We start from the raw sequence: 25,604 nt of genomic DNA on the forward strand, positions 1-25,604 counted from the left end.
CACGGTGTGTTTCTGACCTCATTAGCCCGGGTGCAATGTGCAACACAAGCTTGTTATTCTGCAAAAGCTGTCCTCGTAAATGTTATACGGCCTCTTTCGTCCTCAGTTGTTTAACATTTTTAGTGTGTTAAAGCAAAGTGCAGCTCTGAGATTTCCAGGTAATTCCAGGTAAACAAGCATATTCCTCAACATTAAAGCCAATTTTTGTTAAGCAGACACTTAAAGAGTCAAATCCTGTCACCGTTCCTGTTGTTCAGATTTTTATAGTCATGTTAAAGTAAGAAACCTAAGTTAAAGTAACCAATTACATAACAAATGTGGAAAATGAGTCATTTGAGATATACAAAGTAATAAAGTCATTAAGACAAATTTTCTGTGATTTTACAGATTTCACTTGCAGCAGTTTTACTGCAATAAATCATTATACCGTTCATTATCCCTCTAAAAGTGTGTCTGCGATTTAAACCTTTGAATATGAGATCAAACACAATGAAGAGAAAACAAGAGTTCTAATTTCACACGATTCATTTTAATACAATGTGTGTGTTAAAAAATTGAATATGTATGTAGTTTGTCAAAATGCCTTTGATGTCCAACGAAGGGTTTCAAATGATATATTATTAATGTTTTACCCTCCAATAAGTTTGAGCTTTTGACAACCTGCAACTGGAGTTTTCCCTTGGAAAAGATGATTTCTAAATCAAAATGAAATGATATGTCAGCAGTTAAGTTTGCTAGCAAACCTTAAGTGGGGTAGCTTTAGAATAAAAAAATAAATAAACTAACAAAAGATAAAGAATCCACTGATCAAAAGCGGAAAATTCACAAAGTAGTATTCTGTTGAATCAATGATTGCAAATAAAACACATCTGCTGGAAGCAGTTCAGCCACAGATGGATTATAATGTCCCCATGCAAATAATGCACCAAGTCATATTTTTCTTGAATTTTTCAGAAGAACAACTAATATTTGGTTAAGTTGTTCTTGTTTTCTCCATTTCACAACAATAGAGCCAAGATATACAAGAAAAAGGATTAAAAAAATAATAATAATGAGCTTTGGTAGCATAAATATGTTGGGTTTTTTTTCCTAGGTGCCCCTCTGCGTGGAAATCTGTAGCATTTTTTGAATTCATATCAGGTTTCTGCCAGTCAGGCAATCATCCATGTAGCTTTGCAACAAACAAAACAGGAACAGAAATGTTGGAGTGTTTTCAACAGTGCACATTTAACTTCAGCTGCAAATTGGGGCAGTGGGAGGTCTTGTGTTTTTGCCGTTGAGTGTGTGGGTGATTGTGTGATTCACACCTAAAGGTGTCAAGGATTAAATAGAAAAAAAAAAAAAACTGGCACACCGCGTCTACAATAAAAGAGCTACCAAGGAAACACATCTCAGGAAATGCTGTTATTTCTGCCGCTCCTGTAAAGTCTTGAATCATCAGATGATGATTACTTGTTATTCAGAACGCAGTAATTGGATCTGTGACCAGCAGTGGAAACGAAGTGAAAATCTTCCATCTTTCCATCGCTGCACACTGGCGGAAAGCACTGGGGGCTCATTATTTTTCTCCCTGTGGTACGGCTTTGATGGCTGCGGTTTTGTCTCCCAGCAAGCCATTGTGGATCAGCATCAACAAAGCAGCCGCCTCGTGCCAGCAGTGACATCAGGCCACTCCGGAAGAAAAAAAGGAAAACTATCATGAGAAATGCAGACGTCGGTGGATTGTTTCCACGATTGTCCTTGACAGCTGAAGGACATTAATTTCATTAATTCAAGCAAGCAGTTGTAAAAGCTCGGAGGCACCTGTAATATTCTCTCTTGGCACCCGCTGCTGCTTGTGTCTGTGCGTCTGGACGGCTTTGTCCCCAGGACATATGTATTATACATGAGGAGGATTGTGCCAGAGCGGCAGAATCAAAGCGGCTGCATGCTCTCGTAGCTCCACTCCACATAACAAAACACAAAGCGGGCAGAAGGAATTAAATTATCAGGGCTCTTGTGGAGCTCTTCACTGCTCTCAGTGCCCTGCCGTGACCGCTAGATGAGGGTAGTGTCACGGAGGTGCACAGAGCAATTCCCTTTTACGTGGTTTCTCTTGATTGTGCACAGTGGTAAAGCTTATCATTGGATTTTCTTCTGTAAAAAGATTTCCAAGACGGTGTCAATCCTCATCAGAATCTAGACTCGCATTAGCTCTTGCTGCAAATAAGATAAGAGGGTCGATATCATTTTATGTCTTTATTACAATGACCCATAGAGATTTGGAAAACACATCAACAAATGACAAACAAAATGACAAAACACAACAAAATTAGAGAAACAACCTGGGAGTGCACATTATAGTGTGAATTGTTAATTCACCAATCCGGTTGATACTTGCTCAAAGTTAAAAATCCATCATGGGTTTTAGTTGATTAAATATTGAAGTCATTTCATTAATAATTGAATTTATTTAATGACTTCAAATGCCAACATTTTGTCCACATTGTCTAAACGTGCGTCACTCAGAGTGATGATGGAGCTTAATAAATGATTTACTCTCAGTTATTGTAGAAAATCTGAATGTTATTCAGTGTGAAATGTGACAGGTGTTTTTTTGATTCCAGTGACATGTTTCATTCAAATTTAACTTTCAAAGAAATGAGGAGGAAGACGGTGAGTGAAAGGGTGGAGTTATACAAAACTCTACACATTGCGTCCTACACGTTTAGCACGAGATCCAACCTACTTAACCCTTGTGCTGTCTTTGGGTCAAATTGACCCAATTCTTCTATCCTTCTTTCCTCCTGCCATGCTCTCTCCTTCCTTCTTCCTTTCCTCTTTTCCTTCTTTTTTACCTTCCTTTACTCCTTTTTCTTCTTTCCTCCCTTCCGTCATTCGTTCCTTTATTACCTTCTTTGCTTTTCCTTCCTTCTTTCCTTATTTTCTCCATTCATTCCTTCTTCCCTCCCTTCTTTCTTTCCTTTTCTCCATTCCTTCCTCCCTCCCTTCTTTCCTTTTCTCCCTTCTTTCCTTTCTTTCTCCCTTCCTTCCATCTTTTCTCCCTTCCTTACTCCCTTTCCTACTTCCTTCCTTATTTTCTCCTTTCTTCCTTACTTCCTTCTTTCTTTCCTTCCATCTTTTCTCCCTTCCTCCGTTCCATCTTTTCTCCCTTCCTTACTCCCTTTCCTCCTTCCTTCCTTCCTTCCTTCCTTCCTTCCTTCCTTCCTTCCTTCCTTCCTTCCTTCCTCCCTCCCTCCCTCCCTTCCTTCCTTCCTTCCTTCCTTCCTTCCTTCCTTCCTTCCTTACTTCCTTCTTTCCTCCCTTCCTTCCTTTATCCCTTCCTTACTCCCTTTTCTACTTCCTTCCTTCTTTCCTCCTTTCTTCCTTCCTTCCTTCCTTCCTTCTTTCCTTCATTCCTTCTTTTCTCCCTTCACCCTCCCTTGACCCGAAGACAGCACAAGGGTTAAAAAAGATGGTACTATGTCTACCTTAATACCCCCACACCCCATTAGGGTTAGGACGGCTGGCCATGCTGATTTTAAGTGAATGCATTTGAAATGGCACTTTTAATGTCATGGATCTTGAATTTGTGAATGTGATGGAATCAGTCACACACCTTGGGATTGCACATGCTTTGTTATAGAAGCGTTAAATTATATTTATTGGATACTAGTTCTAGTTTGTTCACGTAAATTAGAAGTTTCCTGTACACAGTGGAGGGCATAATGGCGTTCCACAAGGTTATGTGCTTGGACCAATATTTTTCACTTTGTATGTGTTTCCATTAGATAAATTGTTTGGGAGCATGGCATACATTTCCTTTTCTGTGCACAACAGAAGATTTGAAGAGCTTTCATTAAAACATATCAGATAAACTACACAAGAAAGACAATTTGTGCCTCATTAAATGTTCAATTTGCTGAAATAGATTAGTTGCAAATTAAATGGCATACACATACCCATAAATCTACAAAAAATGATGGATGAAGAATGAAAGAAATCCCAAACGAAAAAAAAATAAGTACTCATGCTTGGTTTATTCATGCAACTTTCAAGGAGTAAAAATACAGCTGAACAATTTTCGGTGAAATTGCATGACAACGTTTTGCAGCCTCACACGCTTCACACAGCATTGCGTACCCCGCTGTGCCAACCAAGGGCGCTTTCTGCCAACTCTGACTTGTGTGAACTAAAAATGTGCAGGCAGCGTTAAACATATAAAATTCACGTTAACATATTGAGCTTGCAACATCAATAGGCACATAACATCAGAGTTTGTTCATGTGTTTTAATGCAGGAGTAACACAGATTATATGAAGCTGAACCTGGCAGCAGAAGACTCATGGAGGCTACAGGATGAACAGCTCTGAAAAAGTGTCTACGCGGGTTCAGGGGCATTCAGCTCTGAGCATTCTGGTCCCAGACTGAATGGACCAGTGGTCATTAACAGGAGATCCAGCTCATGTCTCACCTTCCTCCTGGCTGGTCTGATAAATGTGGCTGCTGCTTTGCAGTGCTGTTCCATCCTGACTCCGTTTCCACATGTGCAGCCAGTTTCCACTTCATCACAACATCAACAATTCATCCGTTTTTATGTTGTTTTTTATTTTACTGAGTGAAAAATGGGTGTCAAGAGAGCATGAAAAGTGTTATTTGTGTGAGAGTCGACAAGTTAGTTTATTTAGAACTGTTATTCCATACAACAGTTCTTAAATACTTGAATATTGTATGCTTATTGGTTGTTTACGTCTTCCTGTTCTCTATTATGTATCACAGGAAAAATGTTTAGGTTATTATACTCTATATTCATATGAGATGGTATATACAGGACTGTCTCAGAAAATTAGAATATTGTGTAGTAACGTCCTTTATTTTCTGTAATGCAAAAAATGTCATACATTCTGGATTCATTACAAATCAACTGAAATATTGCAAGCCTTTTATTATTTTAATATTGCTGATCATGGCTTACAGCTTAAGAAAAATATCTCAAAAAATTAGAATATTCTGGGAATCTTAATCTTAAACTGTAAACCATAATCAGCAATATTAAAATAATAAAAGGCTTGCAATATTTCATTTGATTTGTAATGAATCCAGAATGTATGACATTTTTGTTTTTTTTAATTGCATTAGAGAAAATAAAGAACTTTATCACAATATTCTAATTTTCTGAGACAGTCCTGTATATTGGTTAACTAACAGCAGATTGGAGTACAATATATTCAAAGCTGAATATACTGTATCCAGAGAATTGAGAATTAATTTTTCGTCATAGTTATTTACAGTTTTGCTTGCCGTAGTAAGAGAAACTGGATTGTTGTTGAATATTGTTACAAACTCCCATCATCTAAACCCTGGTTGACCTTTGTTAAAAATGTTGATAACATGCTCCACTTAGAGCGGGAAAATACACAAAAGGGAATATGAGCAAATAAGTTGGACTTGAACAGCACAGGAGGTAAATGATTTTAAGGTGGATCTCTACGGTGGCCGAGACATTGCTGAAAATAAAAGTAACGCTGCAAACAGAAACAAACGCCGCTGCAAATAAAATAAACGCTTAGCAAATAAAAGAAACGCTGCAAATAGAATAAACGCAGCTGCAAATAAAATAAAAAAACGACGCAAATACAAAAGCCACAACGGAAGTGAATTACCGGGGACTATTTTTGCCGATGCACCGGTGTACATGGCCTAACACATTAAAAATTACACGTAGCGACGTTGAACACTAACCTTTTCACTTATTTTCTCGTTCTTTGTTCTTCTTATTCCTCGCTCTTCTTATTTCTTCCTTTTCACTTGCGTCCTCTTCGTCTTCTTCTTCTCCGCTCACGTAAAAAACACCTGTGCATCAGCAAAAATAGTCCCCGGTAATTCACTTCCGTTGTGGCTTTTTTATTTGCGTTCTGAATGCCACACTGAAGATTCCCACACTAAAGGTCCAAAACTATCCATAATCTGCTTTTATAACTTTATTGCTGAATAGAAAGTGAATTTTGGAGAACCAATACAGTAAAAAAGGGTTAAGAAATGTCCTCTACAAGAATGGTAATATCTGATACATACATGCTGAGCACAGAATCCTCAGACATCCGCATCACATGAACCAAGACTGACCTTTTTCCAACGAGGGACTGGTCTTGTCTGCTTGTAATAGTAATAGTTAATAATGATTCTGAATTCTTGCTCAGTGAAGTCTCTGCTAGAAGGTGCCAGGAGGTCAGGTGCTCTTCCAACCTTTTTACAGCCTTTGAAAGGACCATAAAGTGCAGCTGCAGATATTCCTCATTACTCAGAGTTCACAGTCAAGACTCACAAAAAACAGTTTTCCCACTTTAAGAGATACAACAAGGCAAAACAAGCTGTTATAGAGGGGATGAAACTCTGTGAAGCACGGGTGGGTGCGCGAGAGGAGAAATGGTAACCATCCCAATTAGAGGGCTGGAGAAAGGAATAGTGCTTTAACACAGCAGCTTCCATCAAAATCAACCGCCCCCGGCTCAGCGGGGAAAAAGCAGCTCAAAATGGATTTGCTCCTTTTATCAAGCCCTCCATGACACTTAGTTAAGACTCCTTTGCCTCTTTCCTGCCGCTGATACGTGCCACTTTGAGTTGGTGTATCTCTTACATTATTAAAAGTGAAAGTTTCCAGAACTTGGGAGAAAGCTGGAACAATTGTGTTGTAGGGGAATTACGTCATCACAGGGTTGGCTTTTTCCAAAAGTTAGAATCATGAGAAGATTTTTTTTTTCCCCCACACTTATTTTCTTCTTTATTCTATGTTTTCTTTGTTATTTTTGCAAGAGGCAGGGTTTAAAGTATTCCTCGCCAGTGTCCCTCTGGGAGTATTTGCATCTGCTGCTCAGTTTTTTGTGAATTCACATTTTACAAGGGAGGAAGGTTTGAGAATGCAGCTGACGACATCATTCAAGGTGCTTTGAAGCAACAGAAGCATCCGGCATAAGGTTATTCTTTGCCTTGCAGCAACTGAATCATTCAGAGAGGTGAGCGGCTTGAAATCGGTGGCAGATGAATTAAGTATTCAGGACACTTCTTTAATGGTGAATATTTGATGTTTTATTTAGATTGTACATTCAGGGTTTCTCTCACAGAGCATATTATGATCACGAGGACAGGCAACTTAAGATCCATCTGACAGAATAAGAAGGAAGTCTGAGATAAACAGAATTAAATATGTATTTTACCAGAAACGAGAGCCTTTGTTAACACTGAGATTGAAGCACAGGTACGGATAAACATTTACACTCAAGGCAATTTTCAGAGAGTTTTATAGCTCTAAAATCAACTGTTTTTTTTTCTTTATGCAAGAAAAGATTTCAAATATACAGATTATAAAATATATGAATCGAAAGTGAGTGCCGTCGGGGTTCTGGCGGAGTTGCAGTACGAGTAGCTTGTGGCTTAATGGTTTCAACATGGTTGAGATCTCAGAAAGATCATTTGAACTGATTTTCTTGACATTTGAACCGGTGACGTGGTGAACTAAAGCCTTCGAGGGCCGGGCCTGTAATCATTGTTGGGCTGGAGCTTTGAGCCAGTTTGACAAATCACAATTATCTGTTACGGGGTGAGGTTTTGGACCCAAATGCAGTACACGGAGCACACAGTGGTAGTTTGTCTGGTTTGCTTTATTACCCTCGACAGGGACGAAGAGCAGGCAGGAATGCTAGACAAGGATCAGGCAGCAATCGGTGTCAAGTTTGGAAGACAAGGTCAGGTAACGGAGAGCAGGAGACCAGGCAGGATGCAGGAACAGACAGGGTCAGCAAAGGGAGGTCAAGACAGGGAATGCTGGAGGGTCTTGCATCTACAAACAGCATGACGATCTGGCAGTGAGTGTGCAGGAGTGAGGAGCTTTTATGCTGTCCTGATTGCTGAGGGGCTGCAGCTGGGAGAGCAGGTGAAAGGAGTGAAGGCTGAATTATGGTTCTGCGTCACACCAACGCAGAGCACACGCCGCAGCCGTGACGCCGTCATGAACCCTTCGGACTTCTCCGTCACTCCATTTCGCCGCGGTGCAGTACCCCCCGCGGCCGCTAGTTAGCAATCTTTTTCTGAATGGTTTATCCGACTTTTTCCGGTCACAGTAAATCAAAGAGATAAGGACAACTATTGTGCAAAAAACCAAAACAAAAAAAATCACATATAAACGAAGAAAAGAGCCCTGAAAGTTCACTACTGATTCAAACTGGAAACCGGAAATGCGTTGCTTCCAAGCGAACCAATCACATCCCTCTCCGTCTGCGTGTGGTCTGCGTCTCCTCGACGCGTAGTTACAATTTTTGGGAGGTGCACGTCAGTGACGGCGTCAGTGACGGCGTGTCGTCTGCGTCGACCCAAACCACAAGCCGTAGGCACGGCGCCATTTTGACGCAGAAGCATAATTCAGCCTTGAGTGACAAGGTGGGCGTGGCTAACGAGGTGGGCACGGCTAACGAGGTGGGCGTGGCTGGCAGATGGAGTGAGCAGGAGAGAGTGGAGTGGAAAACCTCTGAAGGCTGGAGGCCCAACCATGACATTATCTTAATAATGTTCCAGCAGAAAGTCATGAAAGGTATTCCTTTACTTGGCACGCCGTTCTGTGATATCAGGAGGAAGTCTTTTCTGCATTTTCAGCATCTAACGTCTTTATTATTGCAAGTCTTCGGTCTTATCTCATGCAAATTGTGTTGTCCTATGACGTAAAACAAGCATTGCTGTCCTATGTTTCACAAAGGAATGGTTGCAGTTGCGTAGTTTCCCCAAAAGATCCTTCATCTTTAGTCCGGTGCATAAAACTCACTAATAGCTGTCATAGCTTAGTTGTAGCCAAACTTTATGAGGTCTATGGCTGATACTGTAGTAATGTGTCTAAGTTGATGATGGTCATTTCTTCCCAACCAGCCAACTGTATCCAGAGGATGAGACGGACGCCTCCACTGGATGAGCTCCAGCCCCCCCCATATCAGGACGAGAATGGCTCCCCGAGGATGTCCTGCACCCTGTCAGATCTGGGCGATGCCAAGTACGATCTGTCCCACACCAGCGGCAGCCCCCACCTCTCCTTTAGCAAGTACCCCAGTGAAGGCAGTGATGTCCATGAAACAGAGAGTTACCTCAACAAGGGCTATGAAGACGTACCCAGCGACAGTACAGCTGTCCTCAGTCCAGAGGTACATACCACTAGTACTATATATGTATATATATATATACATAAATGTGTGTGTGTGTGTATATATATATATATATATATATATATATATATATATACATTTATTTATTTTTTTAACCTTTATTTAACTAGGTTGGTCCCGTTGAGATACAATGACCTCTTTTTCAAGGGAAGCCTGGCCAAGACAGCAGCTAGAGACACAAGTGCAACAATTAAAAACAGACACCACCAACTCACTCAATAAAATAAATAAAATACTCAACTCTCAACAAGATAAATAAAAATTTGTGCTAGGTTAAAACACAAGATTAAGAACTTACATTAAAACAACAACAAGTGTGAAAAGTAGCTGCTGCAAGATCCTTCATACGGCTTTTAAAATTTCCAACAGTGATGAGATCCTTCAGATTTAGTGTCTTCTGTAGGGAGTTCCAGGCAGCAGGTGCAGCGTACTTAAAACAGTGTTTACCTAGTTTGGAATGCACCTTTGGCACGTTTAGCAGATATAAATCATTGGAACGCAAGCAGTAATTGCTGTGGGTTCTGGAAACGTAGTTGCATAAATAATGTGGGAGCAGACCAAGGATTGCTTTATAGATAAAACTGTACCAGTGGATGAGACGGCGCATCGTCAAAGACGGCCATCCAACTCTACCATATAAGGTGCAGTGGTGAGTGAGGGCTCTGCAACCAGTGATGAACCTTAAAGGGAAAGTTCGGTTTTTTACAACCTGGACCTTATTTCTGGCATTTTTTATGGTCGTATACTCACCCAGAGGTGTTTGGTGTTATTTGGAGTCCTTCGGAAGATATTAGGAGTTTTTTGCAAGCCGCTTCTCCATATAACGGTAGCGCATGAGGGCACGGCCGGACACAGACGATGCAGCGTCTAAATAACACATGATTGCCGCGAAACTCTTCATTTCTTTTATGAATCACTAGATCTGCTTCCAGGACCTGTTGTAACATTGTGGCGCTGTCTGTGTAATAAATAAATCAGTTTGTAAACAAGACCTCTGAACTCATGACGTCATCTCTGTGCGCGCATCCCAGACACAGCTCTGTGTACAGCTGGAGTTCGCTACTGTTAGTTATTTGAAACATGTCTGAATATTTGTCAAATTCTGAGGTTGTGGACGACGACTTTGAATCTGATGGACGTCCTTACCGTTTTGAGCCAGAGTATTTATTTATTTTTTTTATTTATTTCGTTTATTTCGGCATGTTTATATAGACACATTTCATCTCCAGAACATTATGAAATGTGTCTACCAGAGTATACGGCTGAAGAGCTCACTGAACGGAGGACAGAGTGCGCGCACTCGCGATGACGTCATGAGTTCAGAGGTCTTGTTTACAAACGGATTTATTTATTACACAGACAGCGCCACAATGTTACAACAGGTCCTGGAAGCAGATCTAGTGATTCATAAAAGAAATGAAGAGTTTTGCGGCAATCATGTGTTATTTAGACGCTGCATCGTCTGTGTCCGGCAAGTGCCCTATGCCCAAGCATACAGGACTGTCTCAGAAAATTAGATATTGTGATTTTCTGTAATGCAATTACAAAAACAAAAATGTCATACATTCTGGATTCATTACAAATCAACTGAAATATTGCAAGCCTTTTATTATTTTAATATTCCTGATCATGGCTTACAGCTTAAGAAAACTCAAATATCCTATCTCAAAAAATTAGAATATTCTGGGAATCTTAATCTTAAACTGTAAACCATAATCAGCAATATTAAAATAATAAAAGGCTTGCAATATTTCAGTTGATTTGTAATGAATCCAGAATGTATGACATTTTTTGTTTTTTTAATTGCATTACAGAAAATAAAGAACTTTTTCACAATATTCTAATTTTCTGAGACAGTCCTGTATAAAAGGTCGCCATAATCAAGCATAGGGAGAAAAGTGGCAGAAACCAACTTTTTCCTGGCAGCAAAAGAAAAACAAGTTCTGTGACGAAAGAAGAATCCCAGTTTCAACCCTAATGTTTTTTTCAGGTTTTCTAGTTGGGGTTTTAAAGAGCTGGTCATCAATTAAAACACTGAGATACTAAGTATATAACAGTATATATACAGTATATATATAATATGTGTATAGATGTTTTCATTGTTCTTTGAACAGGAAATGTCGGCCCGTGGATCATCTGCACTGCTCCCTAAAGGCTACGATCCAGATCCCGTCTCAAAATTCGGCACGCTGGACGTCGTGTTTGACTACGACTCGGAGCAGCAGCAGCTGGCCGCCACCATCATGGCCGTGACCGACCTCCCCTCCGTCAAACGCACCGGGAACTTCTCCTGGCAGGTCCACCTGGTGCTGCTGCCCATCAAGAAGCAGAGGGGGAAAACGGGTATCCAGCGAGGCCCGTGCCCCATCTTCACAGAGACCTTTCGCTTCAGCCACGTAGAGTCGGAGATGATCAGCAACTACGCCATCCGATTCCGCCTGTACAGCATGCGACGCATGAAGAAGGAGAAGGTGTTCGGAGAGAAAGTGTTTTACCTCACCAAGCTCAACCTTCAGGGCAAAATGTCTGTGCCGGTCATATTAGACCCGTGCTGTGCTCTCCCGGTAAGGAGGATCAAAGGGGGCGCTGGCTTTCAAGCACCTCTCTAATTGCTCGTCTTTGTTGCTTGATCTTTCATCTGATAGGATAACATTTGCAGAATGAGGTTGTTTTGCCGCACTTTAGACAATATGGTGCTCGTTTGAGATGAGCCAACTTGCATTTTAGACTTATATATACAGAACTGTCTCAGAAAATTTGAATATTTTGGATATTATAGATAAGTTCTTTATTTTCTGTAATGCAATTAAAAAAACTAAAATGTCATACATTCTGGATTCAGAATGTATCGATTTAATATTGCTGATTACGGCTTACAGTTAAAGATTAAGATTCCCAGAATATTCAAATTTTTTGAGATAGGATATTTGAGTTTTCTTAAGCTGTAAGCCATGATCAGCAATATTAAAATAATAAAAGGCAATATTTCAGTTGAATTGTAATGAATCCAGAATGAGACAGTCCTGTATATGTGTATGTATGTATATATATATATATATATATATATGTATATGTATATATATATATATATATATATATATATATATATATATATATATATATATATATATATATATATATATATATATATATATACATCAATATATATATATATATATATATATATATATATATACATCAATATATATATATATATATATATATATATATATATATATATATATATATATATATATATATATACATACACATACACATTTTTTTTTTATTTTATTTTTTTTTTATTTTTATTTTTTTTTTGTATTCTGTTTACTTAAAATATTGGCTAATTTGATTGAATATAACATCATACAAAGTGGAAATGGGGCCCAAACAGGCACATTTGAAGCAAGCGGGAGCCATTAGCACTTTAACGTCTTAATTTGTCAGGAAGCAGTAACTTTGAGACTTGAAAAAGGGGTTTATTTTGTCACATGACTTAAAGAGTGGACTCAGCTTTAATTTGTGGACATCTCAGGATAAATTCAATGCAAGGTTTAGAAATGTAACGTCTTGATTATTCAGAGTTCCCATTCTCAATGGGTTAGAAGGAATCTCATTTTTAAGCAGAGAATCACTCACCTGAAGTCTGTTACCAGTTAATAAAACCCAAGAATGGACATTTCCTTTGTAATAGCTGTTTGTTTGTGAGTCTTTGTGATTTTACTGTTTATATATATATATATATACACATACAAATAGGGAACCAGACAGCTTTTCTGCATCAGCTTGTATGAATATGAGAAGTTTATCTCTATACATGTCAGAAATCGTCCGAGTGCTTCCGTCTTCTGTCTCTATGAATTTTGCAGATGATCATGAGAACCTTCAATATACTTCATATTTTATGTGTCATCTTATTGTGGTTTAGTTTAAAAGTAGTTGACTCTATTTAGAGAATCTTGTTCATTTTGATAAACTTTTTCACCTTGTGGTGCAAAAGGTGTTCATATTTTTCTCTCATGCAGTCCTTTCTTTATGTTAGACTCCGATACTGATACGACGACCTCAAGGATGATGTTCTTCACTCGGCTGGATGATGGGGATTTTTTTGATGTCTCAGATGGAGATTTTTTGAACTGTAAAGGATGACTAGTTTCACTGATATTGAGAGCGTGCTCACAGCAGCAGCTTCCAAATGCTAATCACTTCGGGACCTCCAGACCTTTTAGCTGCTTTGCATGAAAAGATGAAAAGGAAAAGCTCACACCTGTCCATGAAAAGGTTTTTGAGTCAATTGTTCAGTCACTTTTGAGCCACTCTTAAAGAATGCTCTACATGTGAAAGCTCTTTAAAGCATTTACAGTGAATAATCCTAAATTAAAGCTGAGATCCTGCTCCACAGACATTTGTTAGAAATGGGACATGATGGGTCTGAATGTTTCCACCTAAACACAGTTTGAAAATTTGAACTCAGGTTAAACTGAGGCTAAAAGTAGTTCTTTCTGCCTTTTTGCTTAAACGCTTCTGGCCTACTAAGCTGGAAGTTATTTAACAAAAATGTAGGTTAAATTCAACACTCAGCAGAAGGAAATGAGAAGCACATCATCTACATTATGGGTTTGTCAAAGGCTATGAAAGGATTTATAAACTCAGTCAGTCATAGGAGCCAATGATGATAAATATTTGATCACAAACGAGGAATAAGGGAAACCTTACTCGAGTTTTCTGAACATCTGCTCGATCATTTCCAGGGTGGTGAATCCCAGGTCAGCCTCTCAGATATGACATGCAGTGAAAGCGCCTCCTCATTCCAGTCTGTCAGTCAGACCTCAGCACCAGAGATCCTTGTGGGCCTCGTGTACAACGCCACGACCGGTCGTCTTTCTGTGGAAGTAATCAAAGGCATCCATTTCAAAAACCTGGCTGCCAACAAGCCACCCAGTAAGTATCCTAAGAGATATTGTTGTGTCATTTAGTAACAGCTTTATGGTTGTTTTTCCCCAAGAGCCAGAAAAGGACAAGTTGATTCTGTGCATAGGTATCAACGCACATATGATCCAATAATTTATTATTATAAATACATGAGTTCTAACTAATTTGTTTGTAGGTTTAACCCTTGTGCTGTCTTCGGGTCAAGGAAGGAGGAAGGGAAGAAGGGAGGGAAGAAGGAAGGAATTGAGGAAGGAAGGGAGAAAAGAAGGAAGGAAGGAATGAAAGAAGGAAGGAATGGAGAAAAGAAGGAAGGGAGGAAGGGAGGAAGGAAGGAAGGAAGGGAGAAAAGAAGGAAGGAAAGGAGGAAAGAAGGAAGGAATTGAGGAAAGAAGGAAGGAAGGGAGAAAACAATGAAGGAAGGAAGGGAGAAAACAATGAAGGAAGGAAGGGAGAAAAGAAGGAAGGAAAGGAGGGAAGAAGGAAAGAAGGAAGGAAGAGAGAAAAGAAGGAAGGAATGGAGACAAGAAGGAAGGGAGGAAAGAAGGGAGGAAAGAAGGAAGGAAGGAAAGAAGGAAGGAATGGAGAAAAGAAGGAAGGGAGGAAGGGAGAAAGGAAGGAAGGAATTGAGGAAAGAAGGAAGGAAGGGAGAAAACAATGAAGGAAGGAAGGGAGAAAAGGAGGAAGGAAAGGAGGGAAGAAGGAAGGAAGGAAAGAAGGAAGGAAGAGAGAAAAGAAGGAAGGAAGGGAAAAAAGAAGGAAGGAATTGAGGAAAGAAGGAAGGAAGGGAGGAAAGAAGGAAGGAAGGGAGAAAAGAAGGAAGGAATGGAGAAAAGAAGGAAGGAAGGAAAGAAGGAAGGAAGGGAGGAAAGAAGGAAGGAATGCAGAAAATAAGGAAGGAAGGAAGGGAGGAAAGAAGGAAGGAAGGAAAGAAGGGAGGAAAGAAGGAAGCAAGGGAAGAAAGGAGGAAGGGAAAAAAGAAGGAAGGAAGGAAGGAAGGAAGGAAAGAAGGAAGGAAGGAAGGAAAGAAAGAAGGAAGGGAGAAAAGAGGAAAATAGAAGAAAGGAGAGAGCAGGAGGAAAGAAGGAACAGGAGAATTAGGTCATTTTGACCCAAAGACAGTACAAGGGTTAATAAAAAACGGTCTGTATATTTGTGAATATTCCAACTATGCACAGCTTGTAACTCCACATTTGAGATAGTGTGTTCTATCTCAGCTGCACTAGCTGCTTCTCAGTCTTTTTTTCGTTCTTTCGTTTTCCTTGCTAGCTTCCAGGGATCCAAACAGCAAGTTGAAACAAAGCCCACCACTCGTTGAACTGTGTTATGTTGTTCTTCTGACCCTGTTTCACTTTCCTCACATCTCTGGTTTGTCTGCATTGGAGATTCTCTCTCTCTCTACTACCTTTTTGACATCTTAGTCCCTTGTTTTTCTTACTGCTGTCCAACCCTTGTTGTCAGACGGACTGTTCTGTTGTCTGAAACACTTGATAGGTGGACAGGTTTATATTATCAGAGGTGAGTCTCTGCTCCTGCTCCAACGTGAGATGCTGTTGGTGGTGAACTTTGATACATCTTCATGGATGCAGTTCAATTCAAAAATACCTTATTAATCCTAGGGAAATAAATAAATAATAGTAATAAATACACATTTAAGGACCTTTTACCCTAAAAAAAAAAAAAAAGCTTTATTTACTTTGAATTAGTATTAAAAAACAACAGAAAACACACGCACACACACACAAAAGTCTCACTGCCACTTCTTCTGACTTTTATAGGTTTAATGTGAACTTTCTCCAGAAATTGATAGTTGAGGATAGTTACATAAAAAATATTAAATAAAATAAAAAAAATCTCATTCTGTTCATATCCGTAAGTCACTGGCTAGTTTCAGGGGATATTTGCTATAAAGCCCTAATATTAACCTATTTAACACGATAAATAAATATGATTGATGACTATCAGTAAAACCTAGATGCCTATTTTCATTAGTCTGCTTTTTGATCATTATTTTGTTTTATTTTTTCTTTCTGCAATGTACAAACCTTGTTAAATTTATGTGGTCGCTCACTATTGCTATTGTTTGGGATGATAAATTGCTGACAGAACAGTTTCTCTCTGCAATTGTAATGATGTTACTGGAGATGATGATAACGGCTCACTTTTATTGCAAGTGCAGTAAAAGCTTCCCAACAAATGTTGATCCATCCTCACTGTTGCCCAAACGGTTTGAAAGGTTTGTTTTCAGACACTGTTCTAGTTTTATTCCTCTTTCCATTTACAATCATTTTATAAGAAGAGGTAGAAAATATTTTATTCCAAGCTTATATGCGACAGTGCGGTTACGTGCACATCTAAATCAAGCTATTGGCAACAATCTAGCTCAGGATTAAACTGGAGGTTCGGAGAAATCCAAGTAAACTTGTGCGAGAAGACAATCGATTATTGAGTGAGGTGCGTTCGGTTCCGCGACACTAGGTGGCGCCAAACACACTTTATCGTTGGCATTATTCCAAGCGTAAAGTAGGACAACAACATGCGAAAGAATGGGTGCTAACGATGCAGCAACTCTGTAAATTTTGTACATAGTAAGCCTGATCATGTTGCAGGTAAGATGCACGAAAAAACTCTTCTTCTTCTGTTACCGTGTTGTTGTGATGCCGTGACTGTTATTATTCCCGGCCCCGGGGTGTCGTCACTTCCTGAAGGGGGAGTCCCGGGGCGGTCAGCAGCTCGGCTAGGCACGAGTTCGTTTATACATGCCGGAATAACTCGAATTAGGACCGCATTTTCTGGCACTAAAAACTCGATCTCAAGAGCTTCAGTTCGGTCTGGCTAACATTTCGACTTTCTGTTAGTGCATGTAAATGTCCTGAGTAAAGCCATGCTAGTGTAAAACCAAAGATGGACTGACGCTAACCTCAGACTTTTCAACTCAGAAATTTTAGAGAAAAATTCAAAATTTAATCCAAATGATACATTTTCTGAACGTCTTAAAAAGAATCCTGTAGCACTGATAAACATACCAGAAGCTCTGGGAGGTAGTCCTGAAATCGCTATCTTGAATATTAAGCCTAAAAATAACAAGAATTCAGTGTTTGAATGCATCTGCAGAGAATAGCCGAGACCGTAGAAACCAGTGATTTTAGCTCTTCCAACATAGTCATTGGAAACGCTTATACTGTATCTCTTAACCCCTCCTAAATTCAAATGTATATTGCCAAAAGTTGAGTTTTTTTTTTCCTTGTATTTTTTTTAATATGTAAAGCACTTTGTGCTAAATTTTTATGACTGAAAGTGCTTCGGAAATAGGAAATATCATTGCTATATTCCTGTCATATATGTATATAATCATATAACAATAAGGACTAAGATTAAACAAATAAATAAATACATACATACATAAAGAACTGAAAAAATAAATGATTAAAAAGAGATTATTGTGTCTAAATCAGCAAATTGGTCAGGATTGTTGACCATCATGATATCTGGCCGGTGGCTTCTTGCCATTTTCAGCCTTTACAATTCATATAGTTGTCTTCCCAGGTACATTTTAACAATATTTTATGTATTTATATATTTTCTAATCAATTTGGAGCAGATAAAAGCGTGAAAGTGACTACAGCATGATTTCAATACATAATTTGATTCTGAACAAGACTCATCCATGAAGATGTTTGCTTGTTGTAAACCGCTTTGCTGCATTTTTGAGCGTTTATGGCTTGTCATGCATGAGACCCTGTTACCTTTCCTCCCTAACCTGTTTTGTTTGTCTGTGGTGCTTTGAAGTCTTTCATGTTGAACATTTTTTCACGCTAAATCGCTACGGTTGCCGTTGTGGCCGTTGGCCAGCTCGAAGGTGCTCGTCTGTCACTCACTGCCGGCTTACACTTCAGCATGCTTTGAGAATAATTTCACATTTCCAGCTCTGCTTCCAGCACATGAAACAGAAAGATTGTGTAAGGCACTCTCACTGTCCTCCCATTTTTACTGCCATGCTTCTTGTATTCGCAAAACATCTAACTAATAACTAGCTGTCAGATTTTGTTGTTGTTTGTGCATTTCTGAATGGGTTTTCCAGATAGTCTTCAAACTGTACTTAGGAAATAGTCACATCTGGTTACGCTGAAAAAAGCCTTTGTGCAAAATCCTCACAAAGGCCTTGATTGACTTTGTGTGTCTCGCAAAGTGGAAAAAGCAAGATGCGGAGCACTTTCAAAGCTCCTTTTTCTATCATTTGGAAACAGTAGCAAGCTGACAAGTAAAGTCAATCATCAGCCTCTGCCTCCTCATTCGGCAACAAAGCCAAAGAGCCTTGCATCACCGCAACTGACCACTTAAGGCATCCACAGCTCTGCAGAGCCCATTCAGCAGGAGTCAAAAAAGAAATCAAGGCTATTTTTTCCCCTCTGCCTCTATGTCAAAGAGAGCAACTGAATATGTGATTCGAGGCGGCGGGCTAGGCGTTGGAAAGCAGCTGGCACTCGACAGCATGAAAGCCTCTGCAATTCATTCTTTAGACTCCCTCTTAGACAGGAACATAATACGCAACATTATTATGGAGTGTGGTTGCAGACGAGGGACGGAACGCTTTCAGAGAGCCATTGTGACTGCCAGTCTTGCCTCTTTTCCTTTCAGCTGGATTTACGGCTCCAGTTTACGCCGCGATTTCTGCGTGGAAATTAGGAGTGAATAAGGAAATGGTGAATGATGAAATTGCTTGATAATGGCAGCATTTTTACTTTCGCTCTTTCCTCTTCAAGGCTTAATGGAGAGAAAAAAAATGCAATTATGTTTTGTGGGAAAATGTAATGATTTCCTTTAAAATAAAGGGCAAATCAGTTTGCAGCTATGAAGGGATGTCAGTAGCTCACAAAATCTGAATCCTTAAATACTTAAGAGCCGCTACGAATGTGCGATTCTCTGTTTGATCTCATGAAACCAGAGCTTGCAGCAGACCTGCGTAGCCTACAAAAGCTGTGACTTACATTTTGGACACTGCCCCTGGGCTCTGAAAGACTTTGCACAAGTCAGGACACTATGTCAAAGTCAGGGAAAATAATAGAAACTCCCTGAAGAATCTCCTGATGAAGCCATTCATTTTAGCCCCTGTCTCAGAAAAATAGGTTTCTCGCCTTCCGACTGCACTAGGAAATAAAATATACCACTAACTTGAAACAAATCCTATTATATCTACAACATCATCCCCTACTTCGGCTTAGACGTACAGCAGTTGCATAGCAACAACACTGAAGTCCTTTGAGTTCCTGCTCTCCGTTATCATGAACACTCGCAGCTACACTTTTTGTTTGATCTGGAGAAAAACCGCATCTTCTGTGGTCATAGTCTCACACTTTAGCTGCAGTGACATTTTTCAGGAGCAAACGCTTTGTGGGGAAAATGGGTCACACTTTACCGCAGAGGAAACACAGCTGCAGCAGCTCACGATGCTTAAATTTTAAAAGCACTCTGGAAAGATGCACTATGAGGATTTTGCCCTAAAGCCTCCACTGCTCAAGTTTAGTACCTAAATTCATAAACAAGAACACACCTTAATGTCTTAACATATGTTTAAAACATGATTTTTTTCTCTTGTAACTGTCACCTCCACCTGCGTTTGGTCCAGATACCTATGTTAAGCTGACCCTGCTGAACTCCATGGGCCACGAGATGTCCAAGTGCAAGACGTCCATCTGCCGAGGTCAGCCCAACCCGACCTACAAAGAGACGTTTATCTTCCAGGTAGCCCTCTTCCAGCTCTCAGACGTCACGCTCATCCTCTCCGTCTACAACAAGCGCAGCATGAAGCGCAAGGAGATGATTGGCTGGATTTCTCTGGGCCTCAACAGCTCTGGAGAGGAGGAGCTCGCCCACTGGACTCAGATGAAAGAGTCGAAGGGACAGCAGGTCTGCCACTGGCACAGCCTGCTGGAGTCCTAACAGCGACGGAGGAGCACCCAGAAGGTTCATATAAGATGTAGAGAGCGAGGAAAGAGAAACGCAACGGTCGCCCGGGGAACCGGGGTCAGTGGTGATGAAGACGGGAGGACTGGACCATTGTGTGTCACTCATCAGCTCATCAGGGGATGACGCTGTTGGAAAATCCCCAACAGCCACTGATTAGTTGGACGGCTAACAAGTGTCATGTCTGCTCTGTGATGACGTTTCGCTTTATGTGGTTGACACCTGCTCTTCTCCGTCACAGCATCTGGGTCTGGGTGGCGGGTAAAGCCGACATGTTTGCAAACGTTGGGATCAAACAGCAGACATCACGAGTTCTCTATAAATGTTTTAAATTAAGCTGGGCAGAGAATGTTGGACATGTCATCTAATCGAGAGTTGAGCCTAAACATATGTTCTAATTGACAGTGAAATGTCAGTGTCCATAGTAACCTTATTACAATACATTTTCAACAGTTGCTTTTACTATAAAGAATATACATTTGTGAGATGTCAACTTATTTCCTTTTTTAAGCCTTCAAGAGAAAAACATTTTTCTCTTCTAACATCACAAGCTACTTTTAGTTTGTGTAACCACTTGTTTTTACTCCCCAAAAAGATAAAGTATGAACTGAATCAGCGAGTTTATGATGCCATGTTGGTTTACTGCTATATTGTATATTACAAATATAAAAAGCCTTTAGTTCCAGGAGCTCGTACCCGGGACCTTTCCAAGGACCCCCAGTAAAATGTTCCTCGGTGGCCCTTGGTAATTCCTCGCCATCACATATGAAAACAAACCAAACATTTCCAAAAGTCATGTTTATTCCTATAGCAACATGTTTGACAATGCTTTTGGGGGTCGTGGAAGAGAAACTCCTCCATTTCAAATGTCATATTAAACCAAACAACTACTGAATCGTTGATAATTGACCCGTTATCAGCCTTCTTAATGGTCCCTGACGGAGCAATCAGAGAAATCTTCTCCGTTGCTACATCTAGGTCAGAATATCTGGTTGGACAAAACAGCCGTCTCTCTCGTTCACATCAGTGGAAAAAGCGTAGTTTTTACCTACCTTGTATCGAAATTTAAATCACTGGATTATATTTTAAAAACTTTGTATTAGTTAAAAGGAACACTTCAGAACACACTGCACACAGTGTAATGAGGGTGCAGCGTATTTTTCATCCTCAAACTGGCAGAAATCCGACCCGTACTGCCAAAACAAAGTCGGCCCCGCAGCAGGCTACAACCTTTAGCTACAACCGCCAAAGCCTTTTATTTATTTATCTTAAAATGGTTAAGTGGTGTGCTCGGGGCCCTGGTAAAAGTGACAGCCGCTACCCAGACAGAATCACAGGAATACATTTCATCCCAAAACCAACGGTAAATTAGGAAAATTGTCTGCTTTGGATAAAGCTATGTGGACGGCTGCACTCGCAGTTCAACCCTTCCATCAGCTAAATCAGCTAAACTAATCAAAGTATCTCGTTTTTTTTCCGAAAGGCCTGGCGAAAAAATATTTAATGGTTTGCATTAATGGGCGTGGCCTAATGGCTCAACAGCCATTTTGAATTGTGTAATTTTGGCGCAATTTATGCCATTCCTTCGGCCGCTTCTTCGCCCGAACCGTAACGTGCACCCAGGTGTGTTATACATCAAAATGTGCGTCTCAATCCTGCGACAATGCGCATTACTTTTCTCAGTCAAAAGCGTTACCGTGGCGATGAAAGACACCAAAAAGCGCGCCCCCCCCTTCTTCTGATTGGTCGATATCTGATAGTTCCTACTTTCTGCCATAACTTTTGAATGGTTTGATATAGAGAGTCGTGGGTGGTATCATCCGCTAAATGTCCAGGCCTGAAGAATCTACATGCAAGTCATACAAGCTTCCACTGCAGCACGCCTGAACGTGCACAAGGGTGCGAGGGCCCGTTCATCGCTGCTTGCAGCTTTAATTTATATCTTGTGTCTGTTGATTTTCTTTACATTAATTAGAAATAAAGGGGTGTAAAAACCCGTTTTTACAATGGAAGTGGACGGGAGAAGACAGTTTTGTCCAACCTAGCAGCGGGGCTTGACAAAGGGTCACTTGGGTGAAGAACTGTTTTATGCTGAGACTTTCTGCAGATTCTCCCACCATGAATACGACATCTTGGCAAAGACTTTAATGCAAATCTGGTGGGAAATAAACGTTGTGGCTTTGCGATATATTATCAAAACAAAGCCATGGCAAATGTGTGCCATTATCAGAGTTCAGATGTCTGCCGTTTGATCCAGTGAGCCGACTACACTAAACTGTCATCCCTGTTCACGCAACCCGATCGTCTGGTCGATGTTTTTTAGGCTATAAACACAGAAAACGCCTCTTTGTCCACGCAGGAAATGTGTCTGTTTTAGTTTTCTAAAGTAGATGTGGTTTTTTGTACAGGTTTTCAGTCTTATTATAACAGAGTTTATATCCCCACATCACAGCATGCCTGTTCCAGGTTTTGTGCAAATATCCGTTTCATTCCGTGCCGTGCAGAGCTGGAGTGAGGAGTGAGGTCGAAGCACGCCTGAAAACAAAGGACTGATTTGAGAGAAGCCGAGCACTAATTCCATCACTTTAGCGAGTTCTCCTCCCAGTCGACACTGCCGCGGTGAAACCACAGTTTGAGGCTCCGTCTCGGCAAACAAAGCAACTACATATTTTTAGACACGTTTGTCAGTCACCTGACACCTCTGACAGTGGAAGTGTCAGTGCTGATCTGGAGATGAAACTGGCTTTGCACAAGACATAAGCTGCGTGCAGAATTGTCAGACATTTTTGAAAAAAATTACAAATTCGAGACACGTCGACGGACGCGTTAAATATAGAGAAGTGAAGTGCTGGAGTCACATTTTAAAGACACACACAATGTCAAAAAGGATTTTAAAAACAAACTGCCGACCTCTCTTTTGTCCTCAAATGAAATAACGCATTAAATCCCAGTTTATATCCCAGCTTGGCCCTCTTACCTGCTCTGGTGCTATCTGAGAGCTCCGGCTGCACTCGCGAGCCTTTGCCTTACAGTTTCAGTCAGTTCATGCATTTACTTTAGTTCAAAAACAGACACGCCGAGAGCACACAGACCTGCTTCCATAATTATGGAAAGTACACACAGCACAGCACCGCTCCAGCCTCACTGGAGGAAATTCCGACTTTGAGCGGCAAAATGATTTCATAAAGCAGCAGCCGCAGTGCGCCTCATCGAACTTGCAGAATGTTTACAGGCGAATGGGCTGCACTTTTAACTTTAGCCACTTTCACACTTCTTTTCATTTACAGATGAGTCAAAATACAGATACTCTTTAACTGTGCCTGTGGTTGTGGTGAAAGCTACCTTTGTGCAGTGTTTACTAAGCGTGTGTGAGTGTGCGTGAGTGTGACAGCTGCTGGTTTTAATTAGAACAAAATAACACACTTCTTGATTATCTGGCATATACTTTGTATTAGTAAATGTTTCCTATCTATTTTTGTATCAACAATGAATGAAAGAAATTGCATCGATACAGATATTAGTTTGTCAAATATTTATCCTCTCTGTGAGCAATACTAGTCTGGACAGCTTCTTTCTATCGATTCAGTGTATGTGTCATGGCTCGGGTCATATTTACGCTCCGGGACGGACGTGATGGAGACCAGCAGAGCTCATGCTCCCGCCCAACCGGCCTGTCCAGCTTTTTCAGCTTTGACGCTTTCTAACGGTGTGAAACAGAAGCACAGCCTTTACAGCACAACAGTGAAACACACCGTGTGAAAGAATTTCAAACAATATGTTTTTGGAATGTCCTGGTTTTTTGGTGGGGGTTTTTTTTTTGGGGGGGGGGGGGGGGGGTCGATGGCACTACCAAAGACATAAGCAAAAGATAGGCCAAAAACGTTGCATAATAAAAAAGCCCCACTTTTGAAAGTGCGTATGCTGTTGTGAAATGCATCAGTACAAATTGATTAATAGATCCTCTGATTGGATTGATTGACTCCACCCACTAAAACTGGCTGCTGTAGACTGAGACGTAAAGACAGGGTTGAATAGGGAACTTTTATATTGTATCCCTCAGGACTTTTTATTGTAACATTTAACAGATATCAACAGATAAATAACAAAAGCACAGCAGCTTTTTTCCTGACATCCCCCTGCGACTTTTTAAATCTACGTAGTTCAGTTGGGAGCCCAAAAGCAGCACAGAAAACCTTGATGTATCAACCAAAGGGCCACAGGCCTGGACTCAAACCTCGTTCAGCTGCTCGAGGAGGATGATCTGATTGGTTATCTGTAATAGGCTCCACCCACGAGAACTCAAATACATGAAATACATGAAATACATGAAAATTCACAAACTCTATTCGGTGTTTAAAGGAGCCGTCCATAAGAAATGGCCAAAACTGGTACTGCAGTCACTTTCAAAATATTGCTGAGCGGCGTGTACCCTCCCCCTCCTCCCCCCGACCAGAGGTTGCCAGGTAGGCTGCAGAATGCAGCAGGAACGTAGGCTGCCATGGCTGCAATAATTAGAGCCGAGCTGGCAACCCGGATGCCGAAACCATACTGACTTGGTGATTGGGAGATAGGTGGAGGGTGGAGCTTCAGAAACAATACTGACTTGGTGATTGGGAGATAGGTGGAGGGTGGAGCTTCAGGCCAAAACAAAAAATGACAACATAAACATCAGTTGAGGGCTGCAACTCCTCTTTTTAAACTGGAATATCCTGGCTTGAGTGCTGTTGTCAGTGACATAAGTATTTGAAATGAACATGATTTTTAAATGGCTGTTGACATATCGGGGTCATTTTATGATTCGTTTTATTATTGCTCTTACATACAGCTCCTTTAATGAAACCACTGCTGAAGATCAGGGTTGCTCAAAAGTCATTTTGGAATTTGTGTTCATAAAAAATGTGAATATAAAAAAAAGGAAACTTGTAAAAATTCATATTGAACAGCAAGCAAGGTGCTTTTTGCCCCTCAAAAAGTCTAGTTTTAAACCCAGTCTCCTCCGATTGGTGGTCTATAACAGGCTCCACCCACTATTTCCATATACAATCACGATTCAAAGAAGCTTTCAATTGGGTGTAAAATGAGTACAAGCCCCTGAGTGTCGGATGAAACTCCCTTTTTAATTTTTTTTTCTTCTTTATATGTGTTTGATGCTGAAAACGTAATAAAAATAGTTAATCACTGAATTGTGCCCCAAACAAACTCAAATGTTACACTTTTGAGCAGGCTTATTGAATGTTTTCCTAATCTTTCACACGGTGTCTTCCACTAATTTGGTTTTTGAAATAATTTGTTAATGCGTTGCAGTATCATTGCTTATGCATTCAGTATCTTGAAGTTTTCTGAGCTCTATTGGCTTTTAAAGCTGGTCTGAATCTGTGATTTTTCTTTTGTTTTGGAAACGACCTTTGCCACAGACGGCATCGGTGCCTTACTAATCTTCACTCAACAACCTTGTGTCACGGTGTCTTAATGTACTTGTAAATGTACTTTTACTTCTGTACTTCAGGCTGAGTTTCATTTGTAAAA

At 40.3% G+C, this 25,604-nt stretch overlaps 2 protein-coding genes across 2 annotated transcripts in view; both read left to right on the forward strand.

Moving 5' to 3' along the window:
• Positions 1-20,136, forward strand: part of LOC133462168 (synaptotagmin-14-like) — a 69,859-nt gene extending 49,723 nt beyond the window's left edge. Inside the window, exons 5-9 of the mRNA XM_061743308.1 lie at positions 8,893-9,161; positions 11,297-11,746; positions 13,937-14,126; positions 15,558-15,632; positions 19,741-20,136. Of these exons, the coding sequence (XP_061599292.1) occupies positions 8,893-9,161; positions 11,297-11,746; positions 13,937-14,126; positions 15,558-15,632; positions 19,741-20,054 (1,298 nt within the window). The 3' untranslated portion in view covers positions 20,055-20,136. The remainder of the gene's footprint in view (positions 1-8,892; positions 9,162-11,296; positions 11,747-13,936; positions 14,127-15,557; positions 15,633-19,740) is intronic.
• The window catches only part of LOC133462934 (SERTA domain-containing protein 4-like), a 36,696-nt gene continuing 30,880 nt past the window's right edge, over positions 19,789-25,604 (forward strand). Inside the window, exon 1 of the mRNA XM_061744469.1 lies at positions 19,789-19,815. The gene's annotated coding sequence lies outside the window, so the exon portion shown is untranslated. The remainder of the gene's footprint in view (positions 19,816-25,604) is intronic.

This window comes from Cololabis saira, chromosome 16, assembly GCF_033807715.1.
Source record: "Cololabis saira isolate AMF1-May2022 chromosome 16, fColSai1.1, whole genome shotgun sequence".
Classification (NCBI taxonomy): domain Eukaryota; kingdom Metazoa; phylum Chordata; class Actinopteri; order Beloniformes; family Belonidae; genus Cololabis; species Cololabis saira.